The sequence below is a fragment of the Heterodontus francisci genome, chromosome 11 (genome assembly GCF_036365525.1).
Source record: "Heterodontus francisci isolate sHetFra1 chromosome 11, sHetFra1.hap1, whole genome shotgun sequence".
NCBI lineage: Eukaryota > Metazoa > Chordata > Chondrichthyes > Heterodontiformes > Heterodontidae > Heterodontus > Heterodontus francisci.
This window is the reverse complement of record NC_090381.1, coordinates 83,931,885-83,955,065: the sequence shown is the minus strand read 5'-3', so window position 1 is coordinate 83,955,065 and position 23,181 is coordinate 83,931,885. Positions and strand designations below refer to the sequence as shown.

Sequence of the window (23,181 nt, the reverse complement as noted above, 5' to 3'; positions counted from 1 at the left end):
CATTTGATGAACATGGAGGATGCAAGTCTGGAATAGGCAAAACTCTGCAAAAAGTTATGGATCAGAAGTAGACAATGCAAGCAATGATCTTAGACACTGATCAGTAAAAAGGCCAGGAAAGACTACATGAAATATGGCACCAGCATTGATAATTAACTGGAGGGCACTGACATGCTATACAATGCTAAAATGACATTGCAGGACAGCACGGATACATACGGCTGGATCTTAATTTGCCGATGCACTGTGAGTGAGGTGTCTGGTAGCACGTGGGTATTGAAATAGACTCAAGCAAGTCATCACGCCCACTCAATCTAATTGGCAGGGAAACCCAGAAACAATGCAGAGGCTGGGTTACAAGCCACTGAAAAATACAGTGCGCTTACTTCTGGATTTCCTGCGCGCTACCAGATACCCAATCTCAGCGCATAGGCAACTTAAAATCCAGCCCTATGTATCTGTGCTCTCCTGTAATGTTACTTTAGCACTGTACAGCAGGTCAGTGCCCTCCAGTTGATAACCAACATTCGTTGGTGCCACATTCTGGAGTTGGAAGCAGCACATAGGAAGTGACAAAATGAAATGCACATGCTCCAAGGCTGCACCTCATTTTAGTGATGCTGGGGGCTGCAAGAACCCACAAAGAGATACTGTTCCCAACTAATTGGGGGAGGGAAGAAGCCTGCAAGAGAAATCAAGAAGGTGTGGCTGGAGGTAGTGGAGGAGATCAGCATCAGGTGTGTGGTGCCATGCTCCTGTATTCAAAACTGAAGAGGTTTAATGACTTAAGCAGGACAGCAAAAGAAAGTACAGCAGCCCATACAACTACATTCTTATGTGTGTATTATGCCAAACCGCTCACTCTGCCTTCTCAAGTCCACTCCAGCGTTTTACTCCTCACACCAACCTACCTTGCAGATGCACCCATCCTTCTCTGTCCATGCACTTCCTCACATCCCCATTGTAAAGCCTGGCTACCCGACCCGAACCCGACTACACGTGTCGGGTTCAGGTCGGGTCGGGCATTTAAAAAAATTAAAAGACTCGGGCCCGGGTCAGGTTCGGGTTGGCTGTTGTCGGGTCGGGCCCAGGTCAGGTGTTAATTTTATACCTGAGCCAGGCTTTACCTCAGACCAACACCCCCTCCCCACACCATGGGTCCAGATGCAGAGGGAGGAGGAATGGCTTTTCCATGTCGCTGTCAGATGAGTGGGGTGGTGGAACCCAAATAAAACTCTCCATAATGAGGGTAACCCAGACAGCAATGTTCGCCACTACTGGTCTGAAGAGACTCTATTCCTTGTTTCTCCTGCAGATTCAAACCTCGCTGCTATGCAATATCGTGCAGTACACCATGACCATTCTGGAGACTCTGGCTGGTGCAAATTGAAGGACACCTCCAGACCTGAAACACATCTTCAGTATGCTGATGGCCTGCTCAGTGACACATTTGGTTGTCAGGTGCCTTTCACTACATCGCCACTGGGCCTCATTGGTTGGGATCCTCACAGGCGTCATCAGTTTTGCTTTAAGTGAGTATCCCTTGTCTCTGAGCAGCCAGCCGACAAGTCTGCTTTGCGTTGTGAGGAAATCAGGGAGGGTGGACTGTCGCAGGATGAAATCATCACGGCAGCTGCCCAGGGATCTTGTGCACACCCACATATATATCTTTTTGTGGCTGCACATCTGTTGCGTATTGATAACGTGGAAGCTCTTGTGGTTGAGGAACACTCCTGTGTGATCTAGGGGGTGCCTTAATGGCACATGTGTGCAGTCAGTGTCCCGCTGCACCCGTGGGAAGCCAGCTAGAGCAGCAAACCTAAGCACCTGCGCACTCTGACTGGCATCATCGGTGGTCAAGCTAACATAATTCCCTGCCCTGGAAAACAAGCTGTCAGCCAGCTGCCTTGTGCATTTGTGGGTCACCAACTGTGCGATAATGCAAATATCTCCAGCAGGGCCCTGGAAAGAGACAGAGGCAAAGAAGTTGAGGGCGGTGGTGACTTTTTCAGCCATTGGTAAAGTGGCACCTGATCCCATGGCACGTTCCCCTGCAATCGCAGGAGGTGTAATACCTGCCCATTTACCTCCTCTCTCCTCACTATCCCAGGCCCCAAACACTCCTTTCAGGTGAAGCAGCGATTTACTTGTACTTCTTTCAATGTAGTATACTGTATTTGCTGCTCACAGTGTGGTCTCCTCTACATTGGGGAGACCAAGCGCAGACTGGGTGACCGCTTTGCGGAACATCTCCGCTCAGTCCGCAAGCAGGATCCCGAGCTTCCGGTTGCTTGCCATTTCAACACTTCCCCCTGCTCTCATGCTCACATCTCTGTTCTGGGATTGCTGCAGTGTTCCAGTGAACATCAACGCAAGCTCGAAGAACAGCATCTCATCTACTGATTAGGCACACTACAGCCTGCCAGACTGAACATTGAGTTCAATAATTTCAGAGCATGACAGCCCCTCATTTTACTTTCATTTTTAGTTATTTTTTCTTCTTTTTTTTTTACATTTTTTACAATTTTTTTTTGCATTTATTTCATTTCATCTTAGTTTGTTCAGTTTGCTTACCCACTTTTTTTTTTCAGGTTTGCACTTGCTGTTGTTCAATATTCAGTGCATTAACACTTAATCTGTACTAATGCTTTGTCTTTCAACACACCATTAACATATTGTTTGCCTTTGCTCCATGACCTTTTGGTCAGCTATGTGGCCTGGTCCAATCTACACCTCCTTTGTTATCGCTTGCCCCACCCCCACCTCACTTGCTTATAACCTGTGACTTTTCTAATATTTGCTAGTTCCGAAGAAGGGTCACTGACCCGAAACATTAACTCTGCTTCTCTTTTCACAGATGCTGCCAGACCTGCTGAGTGGTTCCAGCATTTCTTGTTTTTATTTCAGATTTCCAAATCCGCAGTATTTTGCTTTTATTATATTGATAAAGTGTGGCTGCTCGGTCCATTTGGCAACAGGCTGCAAATGTCTGCCATCACCTGACATGAGACCCTGAGCCTCCAACTGATGTTCAAACATGTTAAAGAAGCTTATCCTTTGCCTCTACAGCCTGTATTGTGGGTATGGACTCCTGCAAGCTGCACCTCTCTGCTCATCCCCTCTCTCCTCTGAAGCAGCAAATCTGTGAGGAGCGGGGGGGTTGCTGCTTCTGCTGCTGGTGCTCCTCCTGCGGCTCCTGATCATCTTGGCCTTCATCTGAGGTCCAAGGTAAAACAGCATAAAATGCACCCATGCTGATTTGATAGGTCACAGCTCCAAAGTGGAGACATACAAACCTCCAAACTTGTAAAAAAAAGTAGCCTCCAAAGCTGTGAAGGCAACCTCTCAGCACAAGTACTGTGAACAAAGGCTTTCGCATAATCAGGCAAGAAAGCAGCTGTGAGGTCTTGGTACTTATTGGCATATTTCCCAGTCATGTCGTCATGACTGGAGGGCATGGACAAGCAGAGCAATATTGAAAAGTTTTAACTGCAAGGCACAAACAGTGCGTAATGTCAAAATGTTATCACTGGAGGGGATGAATATATAATACAATGTAGAAGGCAGATTCTACGCTAATATTTTCCCTGTCCTGTTACTTGAAAACGTGAGTTAATTTTGAGATAATCTATATAAGAGTAGACTTATAGAGACATATATGGCACAGAAGGCAGCCATTTGGCCCATCGTGTCCATGCCAGCTCTCCACGGAGCTATCCAGTCAGTCCCACTCCCCCGCAGGATCCCCATAGCCTGCAAGTTTATTTCCTTCAAGTGGCCATCCAGTTTTCTTTTGAAGTCATGATTGTCTCCACTTCCAGCAGCCTTGCGGGCAGCAAGTTCCAGGTCATTACCACCCGCTGCGTAAAAAAGTGCTTCCTCATACTCCCCTGCATCTTTTGCCTAAAACTTTCAATCTGTGTCCCCTAGTCCTTGTACCATTAGTTAATGGGAACAGTTTTTCCTTGTCTAACTTATCTAAGCCTGTCATAATCTTGTACACCTCTATTAAATCTCCCTCAATCTCCTTTATTCCAAGGAGAACAAGCCCAGCTTTTCCAACCTAACCTTGTAACTAAAATCCCCATCCCTGGAACCATTCTGGTAAATCTCCTCTGCACCCTCTTCAAAGACCTTCACATCCTTCCTAAAGTATGGTGACCAGAACTGGACACAATACTCCAGTTGGGGCCTAACCAGAGCTTTATAAAGGTACAGCATAACCTCCCTGCTTTTGTACTCAATGCCTCTATTTGTGAAGCCCAAGATTCCATATGCTTTACTAACCACTCACTCGACATGCCCTGCCACCTTCAAAGGTCAATGCACATGCACTCCCAGGTCCCTCGGTTCCTGCAGTCTTTAGAACTGTGCCATTAAATATATATTGCTGCTCCCTACTCCTTTTGCCAAAATGCATCACCTGACACTAGTCAGTATTAAATTCTACCTGCCATTTGTCTCCCCATTCTGCTAGCCGATCTATGTCCTGTTGCAGGTGGTTCATATCATCCTCATTGTTTGCCACACCTCCAACTTTGGTTTCATTGGCAAATTCTGAAATTCTACTCTGTATTCCAAGCTCACAATTGCAGCTTCTTTCCACCTGTGAATATGTTGGGTAACAATTGATGAACATGCACCCATGAGCAAGAACTTTCTCCAACACAACATGCAGCAAGATTTAAGCCATTCTGTTCAAGTCTAACATTGTGCAATCTTGGTGTCCTGTTTGGCCCTGACTTGAGCTTCAAATCTCATATTTTTTCTATAATTAAGACTACCTATTTGAAACTTTTCCAAAATCCTGCTACACAACTTTCTCACTTCCAGGCTTGATTATTCCACTGCACTTCTTGCTTGCCGCCCAAGCTCCAACCTATATAAGTTACAACTCAACCAAAACCCCACTGTCCACATCCAATTTTGCACCAAGTTCTACTTGTTCATCACCCCTGATTTCGACAAACTACAGCAGATCTCCATCTCCCAACTTTGAATTCAAATCATCACTCTCATCTACAAAGTCTTCCATGACTTCACTCCTCCCATTCCTTTGTAGCTTCATTCAGCCCTATATGCCATTGCATAGCCCATCCATTTTCCATATTTTGGACTTCATTTTTCTTCATCTTCCCCTGCCACCCCTAATGGCAGAACCTTCATCCATCTTGGCCTCACACTCGGGAATTCTATCCTTAAATCTCTTCATTTGTTACTTCTCTTTCTATATCAAAACCACCCTCTTTGACCATAATTATCTGCCAACTCTATTAACTTTTCTCTTAGTACTACTTGACATCTGTCCCACATTTTTAAAGCACCTTGGGCTATTCTATTATGCTAAAGATTATATAAATACTGCTGGTTAAAATATTCAGCCAGCAGCAGGGTTAAAGAAAACTGAAAAACATTCAGGTCCTTACATAATATCAGCACTGCCTTCCTAAAAAGTAGGAAAAACTTCATTTTCAACTTTCAGAATAGCTTCAAACCCATCGAAGGGAAGCTTGAATTCTCGTCCACTACAGCAAATTTGAATAGTAAATTTTAGGCATTTACAATCACAGATTGTTCTCTGCCTGGCATTTTTAATCATTGGTATTGGTGAGGGACAGTACAGTTGTATTAAAATAAAATGTAGCAATATCAATGCAACTCCCTCAGTTTTGTGAACTGTGCTTTTGATAAAGTGTCGGTCCTGTTAACTGTAGATTCTGTAGTGAGGCTACAAAATTACCATAAAATTATCACAAATATCAAACAGAACTTCTGTAGAATGCTACGAAGCACAGATACAGAACAGAAAACAAGCAGTTAACAGCAGCATCACCAGATCAAGAATGCCCTTCATTCAGAAAGAAGATGCAACCCATGTGCTGAAGAAAAATCACAGCCTTAGCAGCTGGACTACCCTATATACCATTGCAAGTGGTTCAAACTATATGATGGTTGTGAACAAAGTAGGGTATTTAACCAGTTTTAAACAAGGTAGAGTTCTCTTTACAGAGTCCAGCTGCAAACTGTCAAATGATAAACAAATTTATCTGTTATCAACCTGAACCCCTACAGCATCATCAATGGTTTTACTTATTCACACAAAACAGCATGTAACATCAACTGAAGTGATTTCAAAAGCAACTTTCCTACCATGACTGTAGCAGAGTAAGTACTCTTGACAGCAGGTGTATCAAAGCAGGGAAAGAAGGATCTGTTACACACCGAGTGACCATGTGTAAAAAGGAACGGTTTGGAATTTCCACTTGTTAATTCTGGATCCAGCCACCAAATCTGAGCGTGAAAGAAACAAAAGATTTCAGTCAGAGTACTTTGAATTACATTTTTTTTTTTGGTGAGAATTGCTTGCAGTGAGGTTGGAAGATCAGTCTTAATCTCGGTTATGATTTTTAAATCTTACTACAATCAGTCTTCAGTTGGTGCTATTTGAAGAGTTAGACTCAGAAGCCATCATTTTATGTCAACGTTATTGCTGCTATTGAAAGACATGGTGCCTTTCTGCTTGTGTGCTGCATCTTACAGTTTCTTTGTCCTTATGCATTCTATCACATCATTAATCAACCAGTAGAAATATTTCAATTGACGCAGCAAACATACATGTTGCTTCGGAAGACAGCAGCAGTAACAATTTAGAGCCTATACATCTATTAAAAAAGGTTTGGTACTGTTGCTTCTTGTCTAAGGTGACCTCACTCTTCACCTCATTTTGAGCATATACAAAACAACCAGCATGGAATGCTGATGTATATGATTAATAATCTATGTGACACTGGGAGTGCCACTTCAGCAGCAGACGTGCAAACCTCAGCTGTATGACATGCTGGAAAAACTGAGCTGATAAAACATACATAACGAATTGGCCCAAGGGAAAACAGGAATTTCCCTGATGGGTTAAAATCAGATTTGTATCATGTTTACAAATTAAAAAGACAACTTCATACCACATAAACCATTTTCTAGTCTTAAAAATTGTGTCAAGTCTATTAACATTCAATGTTACTCATTAGGTTTTATACCATTTATCCAAACAGTTTTATAACCAACAACAACTTGCATTTTTATAGCATCTTCAATGTAGTAAAGCATCCCAAGACACCTCACAGCAGCGCTATCAGATCAGACTTGGTTGAGGGAAGGGCACGATTGGCAACTAAATATCCCAGGATATCGATGCTTCAGGCAGGATAGAGAGGGAGGTAAAAGGGGTGGAGGAGTTGCATTACTGGTCAAAGAGGATATCACAGCTGTGCTGAAGGAGGGCACTATGGAGGACTCGAGCAGTGAGGCAATATGGGCAGAACTCAGAAATAGGAAGGGTGTAGTAACAATGTTGGGGCTGTACTACAGGCCTCCCAAGAGCGAGCGTGAGATAGAAGTACAAATATGTAAACAGATTATGGAAAGATGAGGGAGCAACAGGGTGGTGGTGATAGGAGATTTTAATTTTCCCAACATTGACTGGGATTCACTTAGTGTTAGAGGTCTAGATGGAGCAGAATTTGTAAGGAGCATCCAGGAGGGTTTTCTAGAGCAGTATGTAAATAGTCCAACTCGGGAAGGGGCCATACTGGACCTGGTGTTGGGGAATGAGCCCGGCCAGGTGGTTGAAGTTTCAGTAGGGGACTACTTTGGGAATAGTGATCACAATTCCGTAAGTTTTAGAATACTCATGGACAAAGACGAGAGTGGTCCGAAAGGAAGAGTGCTAAATTGGGGGAAGGCCAATTATACCAAAATTCGGCAGGAGCTGGGGAATGTAGATTGGGAGCAGCTGTTTGAAGATAAATCCACATTTGATATGGGAGGCTTTTAAAGAGAGGTTGATTAGCGTGCAGGAGAGACATGTTCCTGTGAAAATGAGGGATAGAAATGGCAAGATTAGGGAACCATGGATGACAGGTGAAATTGTGAAACTAGCTAAGAGGAAAAAGGAAGCATACATAAAGTCTAGGCGGCTGAAGAAAGACGAAGCTTTGGAAGAATATCGGGAATGTAGGACCGTAGGACCAATCTGAAACGAGGAATTAAGAGGGCTAAAAGGGGTCATGAAATATCTTTAGCAAACAGGGTTAAGGAAAATCCCAAAGCCTTTTATTCATATATAAGGAGCAAGAGGGTAACTAGAGAAAGGATTGGCCCACTCAAGGACAAAGGAGGAAAATTATGCGTGGTGTCAGAGAAAATGGGTGAGATTCTAAACGAGTACTTTGCATCGGTATTCACCGAGGAGAGGGACATGACGGATGTTGAGGTTAGGGACAGATGTTTGATTACTCTAGGTCAAGTCAGCATAAGGAGGGAGGAAGTGTTGGGTATTCTAAAAGGCATTAAGGTGGACAAGTCCCCAGGTCCGGATGGGATCTATCCCAGGTTACTGAGGGAAGCAAGAGAGGAAATAGCTGGTGCCTTAACAGATATCTTTGCAGCATCCTTAAACACGGGTGAGGTCCCGGAGGACTGGAGAATTGCTAATGTTGTCCCCTTGTTTAAGAAGGGTAGCAGGGATAATGCAGGTAATTATAGACCGGTAAGCCTGACGTCAGTGGTAGGGAAGCTGCTGGAGAAGATACTGAGGGATAGGATCTATTCCCATTTGGAAGAAAATGGGCTTATCAGTGATAGGCAACATGGTTTTGCGCAGGGAAGGTCATGTCTTACCAACTTAATAGAATTCTTTGAGGAAGTGACAAAGTTGATTGATGAGGGAAGGGCTGTGGATGTCATATACATGGACTTCAGTAAGGCATTTGATAAGGTTCCCCATGGTAGGTTGATGGAGAAAGTGAAGTCGCATGGGGTCCAGGGTGTACTAGCTGGATGGATAAAGAACTGGCTGGGCAACAGGAGACAGAGACTAGCAGCGGAAGGGAGTTTCTCAAAATGGAGACGTGTGACCAGTGGTGTTCCACAGGGATCCATGCTGGGACCACTGTTGTTTGTGATATACATAAATGATTTGGAGGAAAGTATAGGTGGTCTGATTAGCAAGTTTGCAGACGACACTAAGATTGGTGGAGTAGCAGATAGTGAAGGGGACTGACAGAGAATACAGCAGAATATAGATAGATTGGAGAGTTGGGCAGAGAAATGGCAGATGGAATTCAATCCGGGCAAATGCGAGGTGATGCATTTTGGAAGATCCAATTCAAGAGTGAACTATACAATAAATGGAAAAGTCCTGGGGAAAATTGATGTACAGAGAGATTTGGGTGTTCAGGTCCATTGTTCCCTGAAGGTGGCAACGCAGGTCAATAGAGTGGTCAAGAAGGCATACGGCATGCTTTCCTTCATCGGACGGGTTATTGAGTACAAGGGTTGGCAGGTCATGTTACAGTTGTATAAGACTTTGGTTCGGCCACATTTGGAATACTGCGTGCAGTTCTGGTCGCCACATTACCAAAAGGATGTAGATGCTTTGGAGAGGGTGCAGAGGAGGTTCACCAGGATGTTGCCTGGTATGGAGGGCGCTAGCTATGAAGAGAGGTTGAGTAGATTAGGATTATTTTCATTAGAAAGACGGAGGTTGAGGGGGGACCTGATTGAGGTGTACAAAATCATGAGAGGTATAGACAGGGTGGATAGCAAGAAGCTTTTTCCCAGAGTGGGGGATTCAATTACGAGGGGTCACGAGTTCAAAGTGAGAGGGGAAAAGTTTCGGGGGGATATGCGTGGAAAGTTCTTTACGCAGAGGGTGGTGGGTGCCTGGAACGCGTTGCCAGCGGGGGTGGTAGACACGGGCACGATAGCGTCTTTTAAGATGTATCTAGACAGATACATGAATGGGCAGGAAGCAAAGAGATACAGACCCTTAGAAAATAGGGGACAGGTTTAGATAGAGGATCTGGATCGGCGCTGGCTTGGAGGGCCGGAGGGCCTGTTCCTGTGCTGTAATTTTCTTTGTTCTTTTCTTTGTTCTTTGAAAGCTGACACAGAGCCACATAAGGAAATATTAGAGCAGGTGGCCAAAAAGGTTGGTCAAAGCTTTAAGAAGAATATTAAAATGAAGAGAAAGAGGTACACAGATGGAGAGGTCTGGGAAGGGAATTTCAGAATTTAAGGCCTAGGCAGCTGAAGGTACGGCCACCAGTGGTGGTGCAATTAAATTTGGGCATGTGTGATGCCAGAATTAGAGGATTACAGAGATCTCAGAGGGCTGTAGAGTTGGAGGAGATTACAGAGATTGGGAAGGTGAGGCCATGGAGGGATTTGAAAACAAGGATAAGAATTTTAAAATTAAGGTGGTGCCAGATTTGGAGCCAACATAGGTCAGCGAGCACAGGCATGATTGGTGAATGGACCTTATTGCAAGTTAGGATACGGACAGTAGATTTTTGGATGAGCCCAAGTTTATGGCAGGTGAAAGGTGGAAGTCCGGTCAGGACTGCTTTGGAACAGTTGAATCTAGAAGTATATAAAGGCAGGCATAGGGATTTCAGCAGCAAATGAGCTGAGGCAGGTCAAGCCAACAATCAACGAATTATCTGGAGGCAGCATAACTGATGGGCTGAATGGCCACTTCTTGCTGCAGATTTTCATATTAAAAACAACTGATGGTCATCTCAGACAAGTTAAGCGTTTAAAAATTCTCTGCAAAATTGCTGGCCTGAGTTCTACCAAACCCTAATGTACCTCAGTGACCCTAGTGGCTTTTTTCTCTCTGCCCCCACACCCCCCACCATAGTATCCCCGATCACTCCCTGCCCTATGTGTCACACACTACCTCATTCTGAAGTTTACCTCCTGGGCAACAGAATGGCACGTATATTCTTTTCATTTCAGAAATCTGTGGCCATCATCCAAGAGGAGAAAACCAGTATTATTTGAGATGAAACTAAAGGCTTTGGTGGACTCAGTTTTGCACACAAATAAAATATAAAATAAAAGTGAACACTGAAAATGAGACCCCAAAAATATAAAAAGTCACTCAATGAGACTTACAATATAAAAGGGGCACAGTATGTGTGCAGATGAGGATGGTTGGGTGGGTGCGTCTGGCAAAGGGCAAGGGGCTCAAGAGCGTGAATCACAAAAGAAGGCCCTAAGTGGGTACTGAACAGCATAATAGTTCAGCTTTAAAGCAGAACTGCACCAAGGTAGAGGAAAGGTCTAGTAAAGTTGCCTCATATTATGTCATGAGGGAACTGTGAGTGCTTGCTCAAAATGCAAAGCTGGATAAAGAGCTCTACCTACAGTAGACAGCACAAAGCAATATGCCCATTAGTGGTTCTGTTATATAGGAGAAACCATTGGAGCTTAACAAGACATTGAACGCAGGCCCAGCATTGAAAAGAATTTCATGTTGGCTGAATAAATGGAGAGAGTATTACAATGTCAGGCAATTGTCTTCATGCAGAGAGAAGCTGTTGCCTGATTTTGACATCGTGGACTACTTCAAGGAAAAACTCAAGAAAATAACTAAAATAAAGAAAAATCTGTCTTTATCACAAGTCTACAATGATGATGATACCAGCTTCCTCTTCAAAATACTGTCCAACAAGATGCTTTCTGCACGTACATAACAGGAGTGCTGGAGACAACCGCAGCAAGGATTGTGTCCGAGTGCTTTTCATCATTAACGTAACAGTATAAAATTACTGTAAACTGTGAAATAAATTTAAGTGAATAATCATGTTTCTTCAATTCTTTTTAAGAAAGCAACCTCTCAAATTGTAAAAAAAATAATATAGGTAAAACAAAAAGATGTCAAGCGCGACCAAATTTCTAGTTGATCAAATGGGCCTAGTTCCATTTAGTTTTGATGGCCATACTCTTGCCATATTATTCGACAGCTGCCAGAATTTATTGGTTTTACTACGTTCTCACAATCCTTTGTAACTTTTTTGTCCCTGAAAAGTTACAAGAAACCTGCATTTCTGATGAATGAACTCAGTAGTAGACTGTGCAACTCCAGAAATTTCCACAGTATCCATCATCACTTGCAGGAAATGCTTAGATCAAACCAAACCAAATTGATTAAGGCTCAATCAGAATATAATTGTACTGAAACTTTCTTTCCACAACCTGCAGGGATCCCTTTTCCCTAATTCCACACAAAAGGATGAAAAAATCACTGAGAACTCCCTTCAATGCTCCATCTGAGTTCCACGATCGCGCAACCCAAAAGTTCCCATGCAGGCCGAGCGCAAGTCAGCCCCTTTTAAGTTACCGTGCATGCCCAGCCATGCAAAAAAATGTAAAGGGCCTGTGCACTTAAACAAATCAGCTGTGCATTACTAAAAAAAAATTTAAAGGGTATGTTGCTCCCAATGTTTAATTGTTCTGATATCACCATATAAATTCTGTGGCCTCTGTTCAAATTCATGGTGGCTTGAGTAGTATCAAGAGTCAAATACCAAACATGTGATGAGCAATAGCACAAAAGAATTAATAGACCACACGTTTAAACAATATGGGACTTCTGCATAAAAATTTAAATAATTGTCATTAAACTCCATTCCAAACCTATGATGACGCTCATTTCCTGTGTTCAAAAGAATGCGGGGGGAACATAGGAACAGGAGTAAGCCATTCAGCCCCTTGAGCCTGTTCCATCATTCAGTTAGATAATGCGTGATCTGTACCTCAACTCCATTTACTCACCTGATCATGGAGCAAACCTCAGATCTTCCTGCTCTGCATGGCTTCTGTACTTCACCATCCACCCCAAATAAAACACTAGAGCCACAACATGAATCCAGTGTGTAATCAGGTGACAACTTGCATTTATAAATCACCTTAAATGCAATAAAACTTCCAAAGATACTTCACAGATGTCTACAGAGAAATATTGACACCAAGCTAAAGGAAATATTAGGATAGGTGAGAAAATGCTTGATCAATGAGGTCGGGTTTAAGTGGCATATTAAGGAGAGGTAGAGAGACAGAGAGGTTTGGGGAGGGAATTCCAGAGCTAAGAGCCTAGACAACTGAAGGTACAGCCACCAATGGTGGGGCGAAGGAAGTAGGGAATGCATGAGGCAAGAGTTGTAGGAATGTACAGTTCTCTGAGGGTTGGAGGGCTGGATAAGTTTGCAGAGATAGGAAGTGATGAGGCCATGGAGGGATTTGAACATGAGGATGACAATTTTAAAATTAAGGTATTGATAGACTGGGAGTCAATGTAGGACAGCAACCATAAGAGTGATAGGTGAATAGGACTTAGGATATGGGCAGCAGAGTTCTGGAGGAGTTCAAATATTTGGAAGATGGAAGATTTGAGACCAGCCAGGAGAGCACGAGAATAATCGAGTCCAGAGTGACAAAAGCATGAATGAGGCTTTCAGCAGCTAATAGGCTGAGGCAGGGGCTAGGAAGAGCAATATTACAGAGTAGAGGTATGCAGTCTTTGTGATGGAGGGGTTGGAAGCTCAGCTCAGTGTCAAACAGGATGCAGAGGTTGCAAACTGGATATCAACAATGTGCATGTGGAACCTGGAATGCGTCTTCGGATTATGTCGCCAAGTTGCAGCATGTAGTTGCGAAAAGGAGGGGACCAAGGAGATCCTTGGGGGACTCCAGAGGTAACGTGGCGGGAAGAGAAGCCATTGTTTAAGATTCTCTGGCCTCAACTGGATAGGTAAGAGTGGAACCATGTGAACATCTCATATAAATGCGTGTCATGATCCAGAATTATAAATGGAATTTTTTGATTGCTTATTAATGAGAGGGCTGAAATGTGACAAATAGTGTTGATGGTTTTAATATATTAAAAAAAATGTATTTATTTAATGCCTTAAACTAAATAAACTAGTGGCACAAATAGCAATAAATGGGTTTAATATAATCATCAGTATAGAATATGTCAGCCTTGGAAGCGGTACAGTGCAGATTCCCTAGAATGATACAAGGGATTAAACTCTAAAGACAGGTTGCATATACTTGCCTTGCATTCTTCTGGATTTAGGAGATTCAGGGGTGATCTGATCGAGGTGTTTAAAACACTAAAAGCATTAGATAGGGTAGATATGGAGAAGCTACTTCCACTGGTGGGAGAAATCAAGAACAAGGAACATGATCTTAAAGTTAGAGATAGATCATTCAGGCGTGAAATCAAGAAGTTCTTATTTACACAAAGAGTAGTGGAAACCTGGAATTCTCTCCCTAAAGGCCTGTGGATGCTAGGAAAATTGAAGTCTTCGAAGGCTGAGATCGATGCTTTTTAGGTTAGGTTATCAACATATATGATTAAAGGTGGGTAACTGGAGATCAGGTAGAGATAAGCCGTGATATGATTTAACTGTGGAACAGGTTTCAGGGGCTGCTTGGCCTACTCCTCCTCTTATATGACTGTGATTAGGAATATTTCAATGTCATTGTAGGGGTAGAAACCTGATTGGAGAGATTCAGATGTGGAGTGACAAACAAGTTGGGCACAGAATTAGGAGGCAGGAGGCAACAACACATTCAAGAACTTTGAAGAAAGGGAGGTTAGAGATGGAGTGGTAATTTACAAGGACAGAAAGGTTGAGGTTGCCTTTTTGATGTGGGGTTGATGACAATTGTTTGGAAAGCTGGGTGGACAGTGCTTGAGAACTACGTTGGCTAACATGGGAGCTTTTTAAAAAAAATTCATTCAAGGGATGTGGGCATCACAGGCAAGGCCAGCATTTATTGCCCATCTCTAATTTCTCGAGAAGGAGGTGGCGCGCTGCCTCTGGAACTGCTACAGTCTGTGCCTTGAAGGTGCTTCCACGGTGCTGTTCGGGAGGGAGTCAAGAATTTTGACCCAGTGACAATGAAGAAACAGTGATACAAGGCAAAATTCTGTTCTACCCTTGGAGACAGGCAGGAGGCGAGAGGGGCAGCAAACAAATGGGAAGGGGGCGCCATTTCCCATGCTGCCTGGGCCCCCTGCCATTTTGTCTGGGGGCTGGGGCTGGGAAGGTCGGTAACAAAGGCATGGTTGAGGGTTTTCAATAGCAGGTGAGCTGAGGCAAGATTGAAGTTAGGCGAAGTTACAGAACTGGAAATAGGCAGCCTTGGTGATGGTGCGGATGTGTGAGAGGAAGCTCATCTTGGGGTCAAATGTAACAACAAGGTTGCTAACAGTCTGGTTCAGACTCAGACAGTTGCCAGGGAGAGGGATGGAGTCGGTGGCAAGGGAACAGAGTATGTGACAGTGACCAAAGACAATCCCTTCCATCTTCCCAACATTTACTTGGAAAAAATTTCTGCTCATCCAATACCAGGTGTCGGACAAGCAGTCAGATAATTTAGGGGCAGAGGTGGGGTCAAAGGAGGTAGTGGAAAGGTAGAGCTGGGTATTGTCACAGTACATGTGGAAACTGACACTGTGATTTCGGACGATGTTGCCGAGGGGGTACCAAGGATAGATCCTTGAGGGACACCGGACTAACAGTGCAGAAGCAAGAAGTGAAGCCACTGCAGGTGATTCCCTGGCTACAACAGGATAGATAAAAATGAAACTAGACAAGTGCAGTCCCACCCAGCCAGACAATAATGGAGAGGAACTGGAACAGAATTTCATGATCAACCTTGTTGAGGAAGACGAGGGGAGAAAGTTTTGTCACAGTCAACCAGGATGTTATTTGTGACTTTAATAAGAGCTGATTCAATATTATAACAGGGACGGAAACATGATGGGGGGGGATTCAAAAAAGCAGCTCCAAGAGACATGGGCACGAATTTGGGAGGCGACAACACGTTCAAGGACTTTGGAAAGGAAAGGGAGGTTTGAGATAGGGTGGAGATTTGCTAGGACAGAGGGGTCAAGGGTTTTTTTTTGAGGAGAGGGTTGATGATGGTAGATTTGAAGGAGAGGGGAACAGTACCTGAGGAGAGAGAATCTGTTAATAATGTCATAGAGTTATACAGCACAGAAACAGGCCCTTCAGCCCATCGTGTCCATGCCAGCCATCAAACACCTAACTATTCTAATCCCATTTACCAGCACTTGGTCCGTAGCCTTTGTAATGCTATGGCATTTCAAGTGCTCATCTAAATACTTCTTAAATGTTGTGAGGGTTCCTGCCTCTACCACCCCTTCAGGCAGTGCATTCCAGATTCTAACCACCCTCTGGGTGAAAAACTTTTACCTCAAATCCCCTATAAAACTCCTGCCCCTTACCTTAAATCTACGCCCCCTGGTTATTGACCCCTCCGCAAACGGAAAAAGTTTCTTCCTATCGAATGTCCCTCATAATTTTGTATACCTCAATCATATCTCCCCTCAGCCGTCTCTGCTCTAAGAAAAACAACCCTAGCCTTTTCAGTCTCTCTTCATGGCTGAAATGCTCCAGCCCAGGCAACATCCTGGTGAATCTCCTCTGCACCCTCTCCAGTGCAATCACATCTTTCCTATAGTGTGACAACCAGAACTGTACACAGTACTCCAGCTGTGGCCTAACTAGCGTTTTATACAGCTCCATCATAACCTCCCTGCTCTTATAGTCTATGCCTCGGCTAATAAAGGCGAGTATCCCATATGCCTTCCTAACCACCTTATCTACCTGTGCTGCTGCCTTCAGTGATCTATGGACAAGTACACCAAGGTCCCTCTGACCCTCTGTACTTCTTAGGGTCCTACCATCCATTGTATATTCCCTTTCCTTGTTAGTCCTCCCAAAATGCATCACCTCACACTTCTCAGGATTAAATTCCATTTGCCACAGCTCTGCCCATCTTACCAGCCCATCTATAACGTCCTGTAAGGCTTTCCTCCTCACTATATACGACACCACCAATTTTCCTGTCATCTGCGAACTTACTGATCATACCTCCTGTATTCACGTCTAAATCATTAATGTACACTACAGACAGCAAGGGACCCAGTAGCGATCCCTGTGGTACACCACTGGTCACAGGCTTCCACTCGCAAAAACAACCCTCGACCATCACCCTCAGCCTCCTGCCACTAAGCCAATTTTGGATCCAATTTGCCAAATTGCCCTGGATCCCATGGGCCTTTACTTTCTTAACCAATCTCCCAGGCGGGACCTTATCAAAAGCTTTATTGAAGTCCATATAGACTGCACCGACTGCTTTACCCTCATCTACACATTTAGTCACCGCCTTGAAAAATTCAATCGTCAGTTAGACACGATCTCCCTCTGACAAAGCCATGCTGACTATCCCTGATTAATCCCTGCCTCTCCAAGTGGAGATTAATCCTGTCCCTCAGAATTTTTTCCAATAGTTTCCCAACCACTGATGTGAGACTCACCGGCCTGTAATTACCTGGTTTATCCCTGATACCCTTCTTGAATAATGGTACCACATTCACTGTCCTCCAGCCCTCTGGTACCTCTCCTGTGGCCAGACAGGATTTGAAAATTTGTGTCAGAGCTCCTGCAATCTTCTCCCTTGCCTCACAAAACAGCCAAGGATACATCTCATCTGGGCCTGGGGATTTATCCACTTTTAAGCCCGCTAAAACAGCTAATACTTTCTCCCTTTCAATGCTAATATGTTCAAGTATGTCACAATCCCCCTCCCTGATCTCTATACCTACATCGTCCTTCTCCATAGTGAACACAGATGAAAAGTAATAATTTAAAACCTCACCTTTGTCCTCCGGCTCACAGATTGCCACTTTGGTCCCTAATGGGCTCTACTCTTTCCCTGGTTATCCTTTTGCCCTTAATATACTTATAAAACGCCTTAGGATTTTCCTTTATCTTGCCCGCCAGTGTTTTTTCATGTCCCCTCTTTGCTCTCCTAATTATTTTTTTAAATACTCCCCTACACTTTCTATACTCCTCTTGTGCCTCCGCTGTTTTCAGCATTCTGAATCTGCCATAAGCCTCCTTTTTTTTCCTGATCCAATCCTCTATATCCCTTGACATCTAGGGTTCCCTGGACTTGCTGGTCCTACCCTTCACCTTAACAGATATATGTAGGCTCTGAACTCTCACTATTTCCTCTTTGAATGACTCCCACTGGTCTGATGTAGACTTTCCTACAAGTAGCTGCTCCCAGTCCACTTTGGCCAGATCCTGTTTTATCATATTGAAATCGGCCTTTCCCCAATTCAGTACCTTTATTTCCAGTCCATCTTTGTCCTTTTCCATAACTACCTTAAATCTTACAGAGTTATGGTCACTATCCCCGAAATGCACCCCCACTGACCGAATTCATTCCCTAGGATTAGGTCCAGTACTGCCCCTTCTTTTGTCAGCTAACAAAGGAGCCAGGGAGAGAAAGTGAGTGGTCAGCACTTTAGTTTAGTTTTAGTTTAGAGATACAGCACTGAAACAGGCCCTTCGGCCCACCGAGTCTGTGCCGACCATCAACCACCCATTTATACTAATCCTACACTAATCCCATATTCCTATCACATCCCCACCTGTCCCTATATATTTCCCTACCACCTACCTATACTAGGGGCAATTTATAATGGCCAATTAACCTATCAACCTGCAAGTCTTTGGCATGTGGGAGGAAACCGGAGCACCCGGAGGAAACCCACGCAGACACAGGGAGAACTTGCAAACTCCGCACAGGCAGTACCCAGAATCGAACCCGGGTCCCTGGAGCTGTGAGGCTGCGGTGCTAACCACTGCGCCACTGTGCCGCCACAGTCGGAATAGGATCTAGAGAACAAGAGTTGAGTTTCATGGACAAGATGAGAGGGCATGAGGGGAGACAGGAGAGAAACTAGAGAAAGATGTGAATGCAGGGTGAGGACAGGGAGGAACCTTAGAGGAATTTAGGCCCAGTGGGCTAGAGGAAGTGAGGGCAATAGCAGATGCAGCTGACCAGATGGTCTCAATCTTTGTGACAAAAAAGTCTATGAGCTCATCGCATCTGTTATTGGAGCTGAGGCTGGAGGTGGCAGGGAACAGTGATTTAAGAAAACAATTAGCAGTGGAGAACAGACGCCTTCCTGGATGATCTTTTAATATTGAGCGGTTTTAGTGATGTAAAGTATAGCCCAATATGTTTTAAATGGTTGAGCCAGATGTGGATATGAATGGTTAAACCAGTTACTCACCAAAGATGTTCAAGTCTGCTTCCCGAGGACTTAAGGCGATGGAAATGAGGAGTATACTGGGGGAACAATTAGGGTGGGAAAGTTCTAGTGAGACAATGGTATCAAAGGTGGAGGAGAGCATGTGATTTTGTAAATCAATTGCTGTCGAGAAGTGATGATGAATTAAAGGCCAAAGGTTAGATGATTGAGAATTTGACTTGGGGGAGAGATTTCAGGGTCAGATACAGGAAGAAGTCAGCTTGGGAGGGGGGAGGGGAATGTGGGTCGAGAGTGATTCAAGGAAATGATCAAACGTTGCCTTATTGGTGATACAAATGATAGGGGTAATGGATAGGAGAGTTTATATGGAGGGAAAGATTTAGGCAGGAAAGGAGGGCAATAAACTCATAGAAGAGACAACAAGAGGAGCTGAGATGGAGGTTGAATGAGAAGTTGCAGTGCAAAGGCAGAGGGAGGAAACAGAGAAGATATGGCAGGATGAAATCTGGAATGACCTTTGGACGGGTGGTGCAGAACAAGTGTTTTAAATGAGGGGTGTAAAAAGGTAAGATACTCCGAAGAGGAGAAGTTGCCAGAAGAGTAGGGGGACAAACTAAGGCGCAATTTTAAGATCAAGGCCACACCACCACTGCGATGGTTTGAGTGAGGCAAGTGTGGAAGGTATAGCCACGTGGGGAGGCTTCATTAAGGGGAAAGGTGTCATCACCCCTCAGCTATGTCTTTGTCAAGGCCAAAATGTCAATGTGATCGTCCACAATAAGCTCATGGATGGCAAGGGCTTTATTAGCAAGTATAGCACTGTATCACCGTCACCTCTGGTGGGGCTGTCCTGCAGTTGGGACAGGACATACTCAGGGATGATGATGGAGGCGTCGGGGACATTGGTTGAAAGGTATGATTCTGTGAGTATGACGATATTGGGCTGTTGCTTACTAGTCTGTGGGACAGCTCTCCCCATTTTGGCACATTCCCAGATATTGGGTGAGGAGGACTTTGTAGGGTTGACTGGGCTGGGTGTGCCAGTAGGGAAGCTAAGAAGCGGAGTTAGGTAGTCAGCAGTTTTGTGGGATGGAAGTAATGAGCTCCGTCTGAACCAGAGCAGCAGCCAAATTGCACACGCAATTGCATATATATCAAGGAATAGTGGTTCTGGTCCTTTAGGTTTCATTTTATTTTTAATATCAAACTTGTCATTTTCTTGCTAGGTAAGAGACAATTAAGAAAGTTTTCAGTCTGGGACAATATGTTGCTGCTGAACAGAATAACATAAATTTGTCTTGGGATGGACAGGAGAGTCCATGAGGTATCCTGACACAGGTAGAGAAAACTAGGTAGTATGGTAAATTATGCCCCCCAGCAACTAGCCTCTTGGGCTAGTTCTAAAAGCAGACTTCCTGTCCACCATATTCCATACCAAAGGGGCTAACTCCATTTGGAAAAAATACCAACAAAAATGCTTTATTTAAGGCAAAAGCTCGCATTGATCCCCAGTTCACATAAGGAAGAAAAGGAAAATCAAAGGACAAAGTTAGTGTTCGGAAAGAGGGAATGTGTGGCGTGAAAAGTTGCTATACTCATTAGGGATTTTATAAAAATGCACATTTATTATACTTTAACTTAAATTGTTAGTTCAATATGTAAGTTCATCTTCAACAGGGACAAAAGTAGTCAAAGGGCTTGCAAATTAAGAAGTTACCCAGGTTCAGATCTTTAAAAGTATGACAAGTTGATAAAGTTGTTTAAAAAATTCCTTTGTGATGCTAGGTTTTATAAATTAAGTATACAGTACAAAAGAGGTAATGCTAAACTTATATAAATCATTGGTTAAGCCATAGTTATAACTGCCAAGTTCTGGGCACCTTGCTTTAGAACAGATGTCCAAGCCTTGGACACAGTACAAACGGGATTTACTATGATGATATTAAGGCTGCAAAACTAAAGGAACCAGGGCTCTTTCCACTAGAATAGGGAAGGTTAAGAGGATTCAGTCATGGTATTAAAAGTAAGAGAAGTTTTGACAAAGTAAGTAAAAAAAAAACACAATTTCCACAGTCCAAGAGAGACAGTAATTAGAGGGCATAAATGTAAGATCATCACTAAAAGACCAAAATGAGAAGTTATAAGTTGTTTTACATAGCAGGGTAGTTAGACTGTGGAATGCCAGAAACAGCAGTGGAAGTACAAACCGTCATAACTTTTAGAATGGAAGTGGATAAAGTTCTGAAAAAGAAAACTTTAAAAGAGTCTGAGGAAAGTAGATAACTCTTTCAAGAGAGCTGCCACAGGTGTGATAGGAATTTACAGCATCTGATTCACACGCTCTGGCACTGGGTTTTGAACTTGTTACTATACAACCACTTACCATATCAATTGTCATTATTCACAAATATTAATGCATCATGCTCATGACAATCAGAACTAATGAAATCATGGACATCCTTCTACAGTGTGTCCCATGCAGAGTTCCATCATAATGCAATTTATAGGTTTAATCCTTTAAAGATCAAATGTCATGTTACAGCTGGGAAGGAAGAAAATTCATGTATTCTATTCTTTCTGTTTTCAAGTCAGTCAGTTGATGCAACGGATGGTGCTCAGAATTTCAGCCTCACTACAAAACTGAACACTGGGGTTCCCAAACTGCCAAGTCACTCAACTCAGTGAATCCTGCTTCGGGCATGTTTCAGTACCTGCAGAAAGAGGTAGAACAGGGGCCATGGAGCCTTCTGCAATTTTCCAAAGTACAAGCTGGTTAGCCCGATATACAAAATTAGTTTTAAAAAGGCACCATTAAAAAAAATCAGTCCTAATTCTTGTACTTTTTGGTTGCGATTTGTTAACCACACAGTTAAACAGTATGCCATATATTCATCAGAGAAATATAAATGATAAGCAACTTCAGCTGGAGGCAGTCTGACAGACTCCAGCTACTTTGGGGAAGGTGGGCGGGGGTTTGGAGCTGACTTTAAATCTCCACCTGAGGAAGTTGGGAACTTGTGGTTGAGGACTTACCGCCGGCCCATCCGCTGTAGTGTACCTGATGATGATCTGGAAGTTCCTGTGAGGTTTGATGGCAGCTGGCAGAGTTATCACCAGCGAGGAGCCATAGTCGGTGAAAGGGTCGAGCCGGTGACTGAGAGACCAGCTGTTTTCCCCCGTGTTACACAGACATTTAGCGTTGATGGAGCGGATCAGCAGCGACTGGTGCGAGTCCAGGACCAGGCTCTGGGTGTCGGGCTGTAAACACACCAAGTCCAGCACCTCCACCGCCTCAATCTCCCGGCTCGGAAAGTTAATGTCCAGCTCCAGGTGGAAATGCTGGATCTGAAAATGCTGAAAGTTGGAGGCGGAGGCGATGTCGATAGGACAGTCCCGGGGCGAATTCAAACTCTCACTTTTATTCGAGCCGGTTACAACTTTTCGGCAGCAACAGAAAGTTGGCCGCTCGAAGGCAGCAGCCATGGTCCAGCCAGAGAATACAAACAAAAAGCAAAGGAAGGGGGGGGGGGGGGGGGAAGAGGATATAAAAATAAACCCAAAGCCAAACTCGGGCAAAAATAATCGCTGAAAAGATGGCGTCGATCAGCTCAACTACGTGAAATCCATGAGATCCCGGGGTCCGAGAGACAAAAGCAACCCAGAGAGAAGAAGCAGCTCTGAGGGACAAAATAGAGCCCGAGCCCCGGCAAAACAGGAAGTAAAGGCTCGGGGCTGAGAGGCTGCAGCCAGCAGGGCAACAACTGGAGGGCGCTAGAGAGGGAGCAGGCCAAGGGGCACAGGCCAGGACCTGGACCATAACTACAGCAACATCTGGCCAAGAGTCAGTCTTTCAGAGCATCACTCAGCAGTGTTTCATTGCAATTGGGGCTTGTCTCTATGAACCAGTCAGATTAGATGCAGGGTAGAACTGAAGGTTGTTGGGACGAATAACTCCAGGCAGCAATGTTTCAAGATGAGCTGATGATTTGTGATGGTGGCAGTTACAGGTGTCTGCCTTTAGTGTTTGCCTCACGCGGAGAAATTGAGAGTAACAAGCCGCAGGTTTTCAGAAAATGTATTCTCCTGAAAAATAATTTTCTAGGGTAGGCCTGGCTGTTGGAGATCGAAATAGGTGGTCTTTGTGATGTACATGATTGGGGGTTGGAAATTAAGCTTGAGACTGACAGGATTCCAAGGTTGTGAACAGTCTAGTTCAACCTGAGATAGTGGCC

At 44.0% G+C, this 23,181-nt stretch overlaps 1 protein-coding gene across 3 annotated transcripts in view; it reads right to left on the bottom strand.

The window, feature by feature from the left end:
• The window catches only part of rnpepl1 (arginyl aminopeptidase like 1), a 67,991-nt gene extending 45,302 nt beyond the window's left edge, over positions 1-22,689 (bottom strand). For all 3 annotated transcript variants that reach the window (XM_068042356.1, XM_068042357.1, XM_068042358.1), the window contains exons 1-2: positions 21,983-22,689; positions 6,151-6,291 (exon numbers count right to left, since the gene is read on the bottom strand). In XM_068042356.1, the coding sequence (XP_067898457.1) occupies positions 6,151-6,291; positions 21,983-22,432 (591 nt within the window). In that variant the 5' untranslated portion in view covers positions 22,433-22,689. The remainder of the gene's footprint in view (positions 1-6,150; positions 6,292-21,982) is intronic.
• Positions 22,690-23,181: the final 492 nt, after the last annotated feature.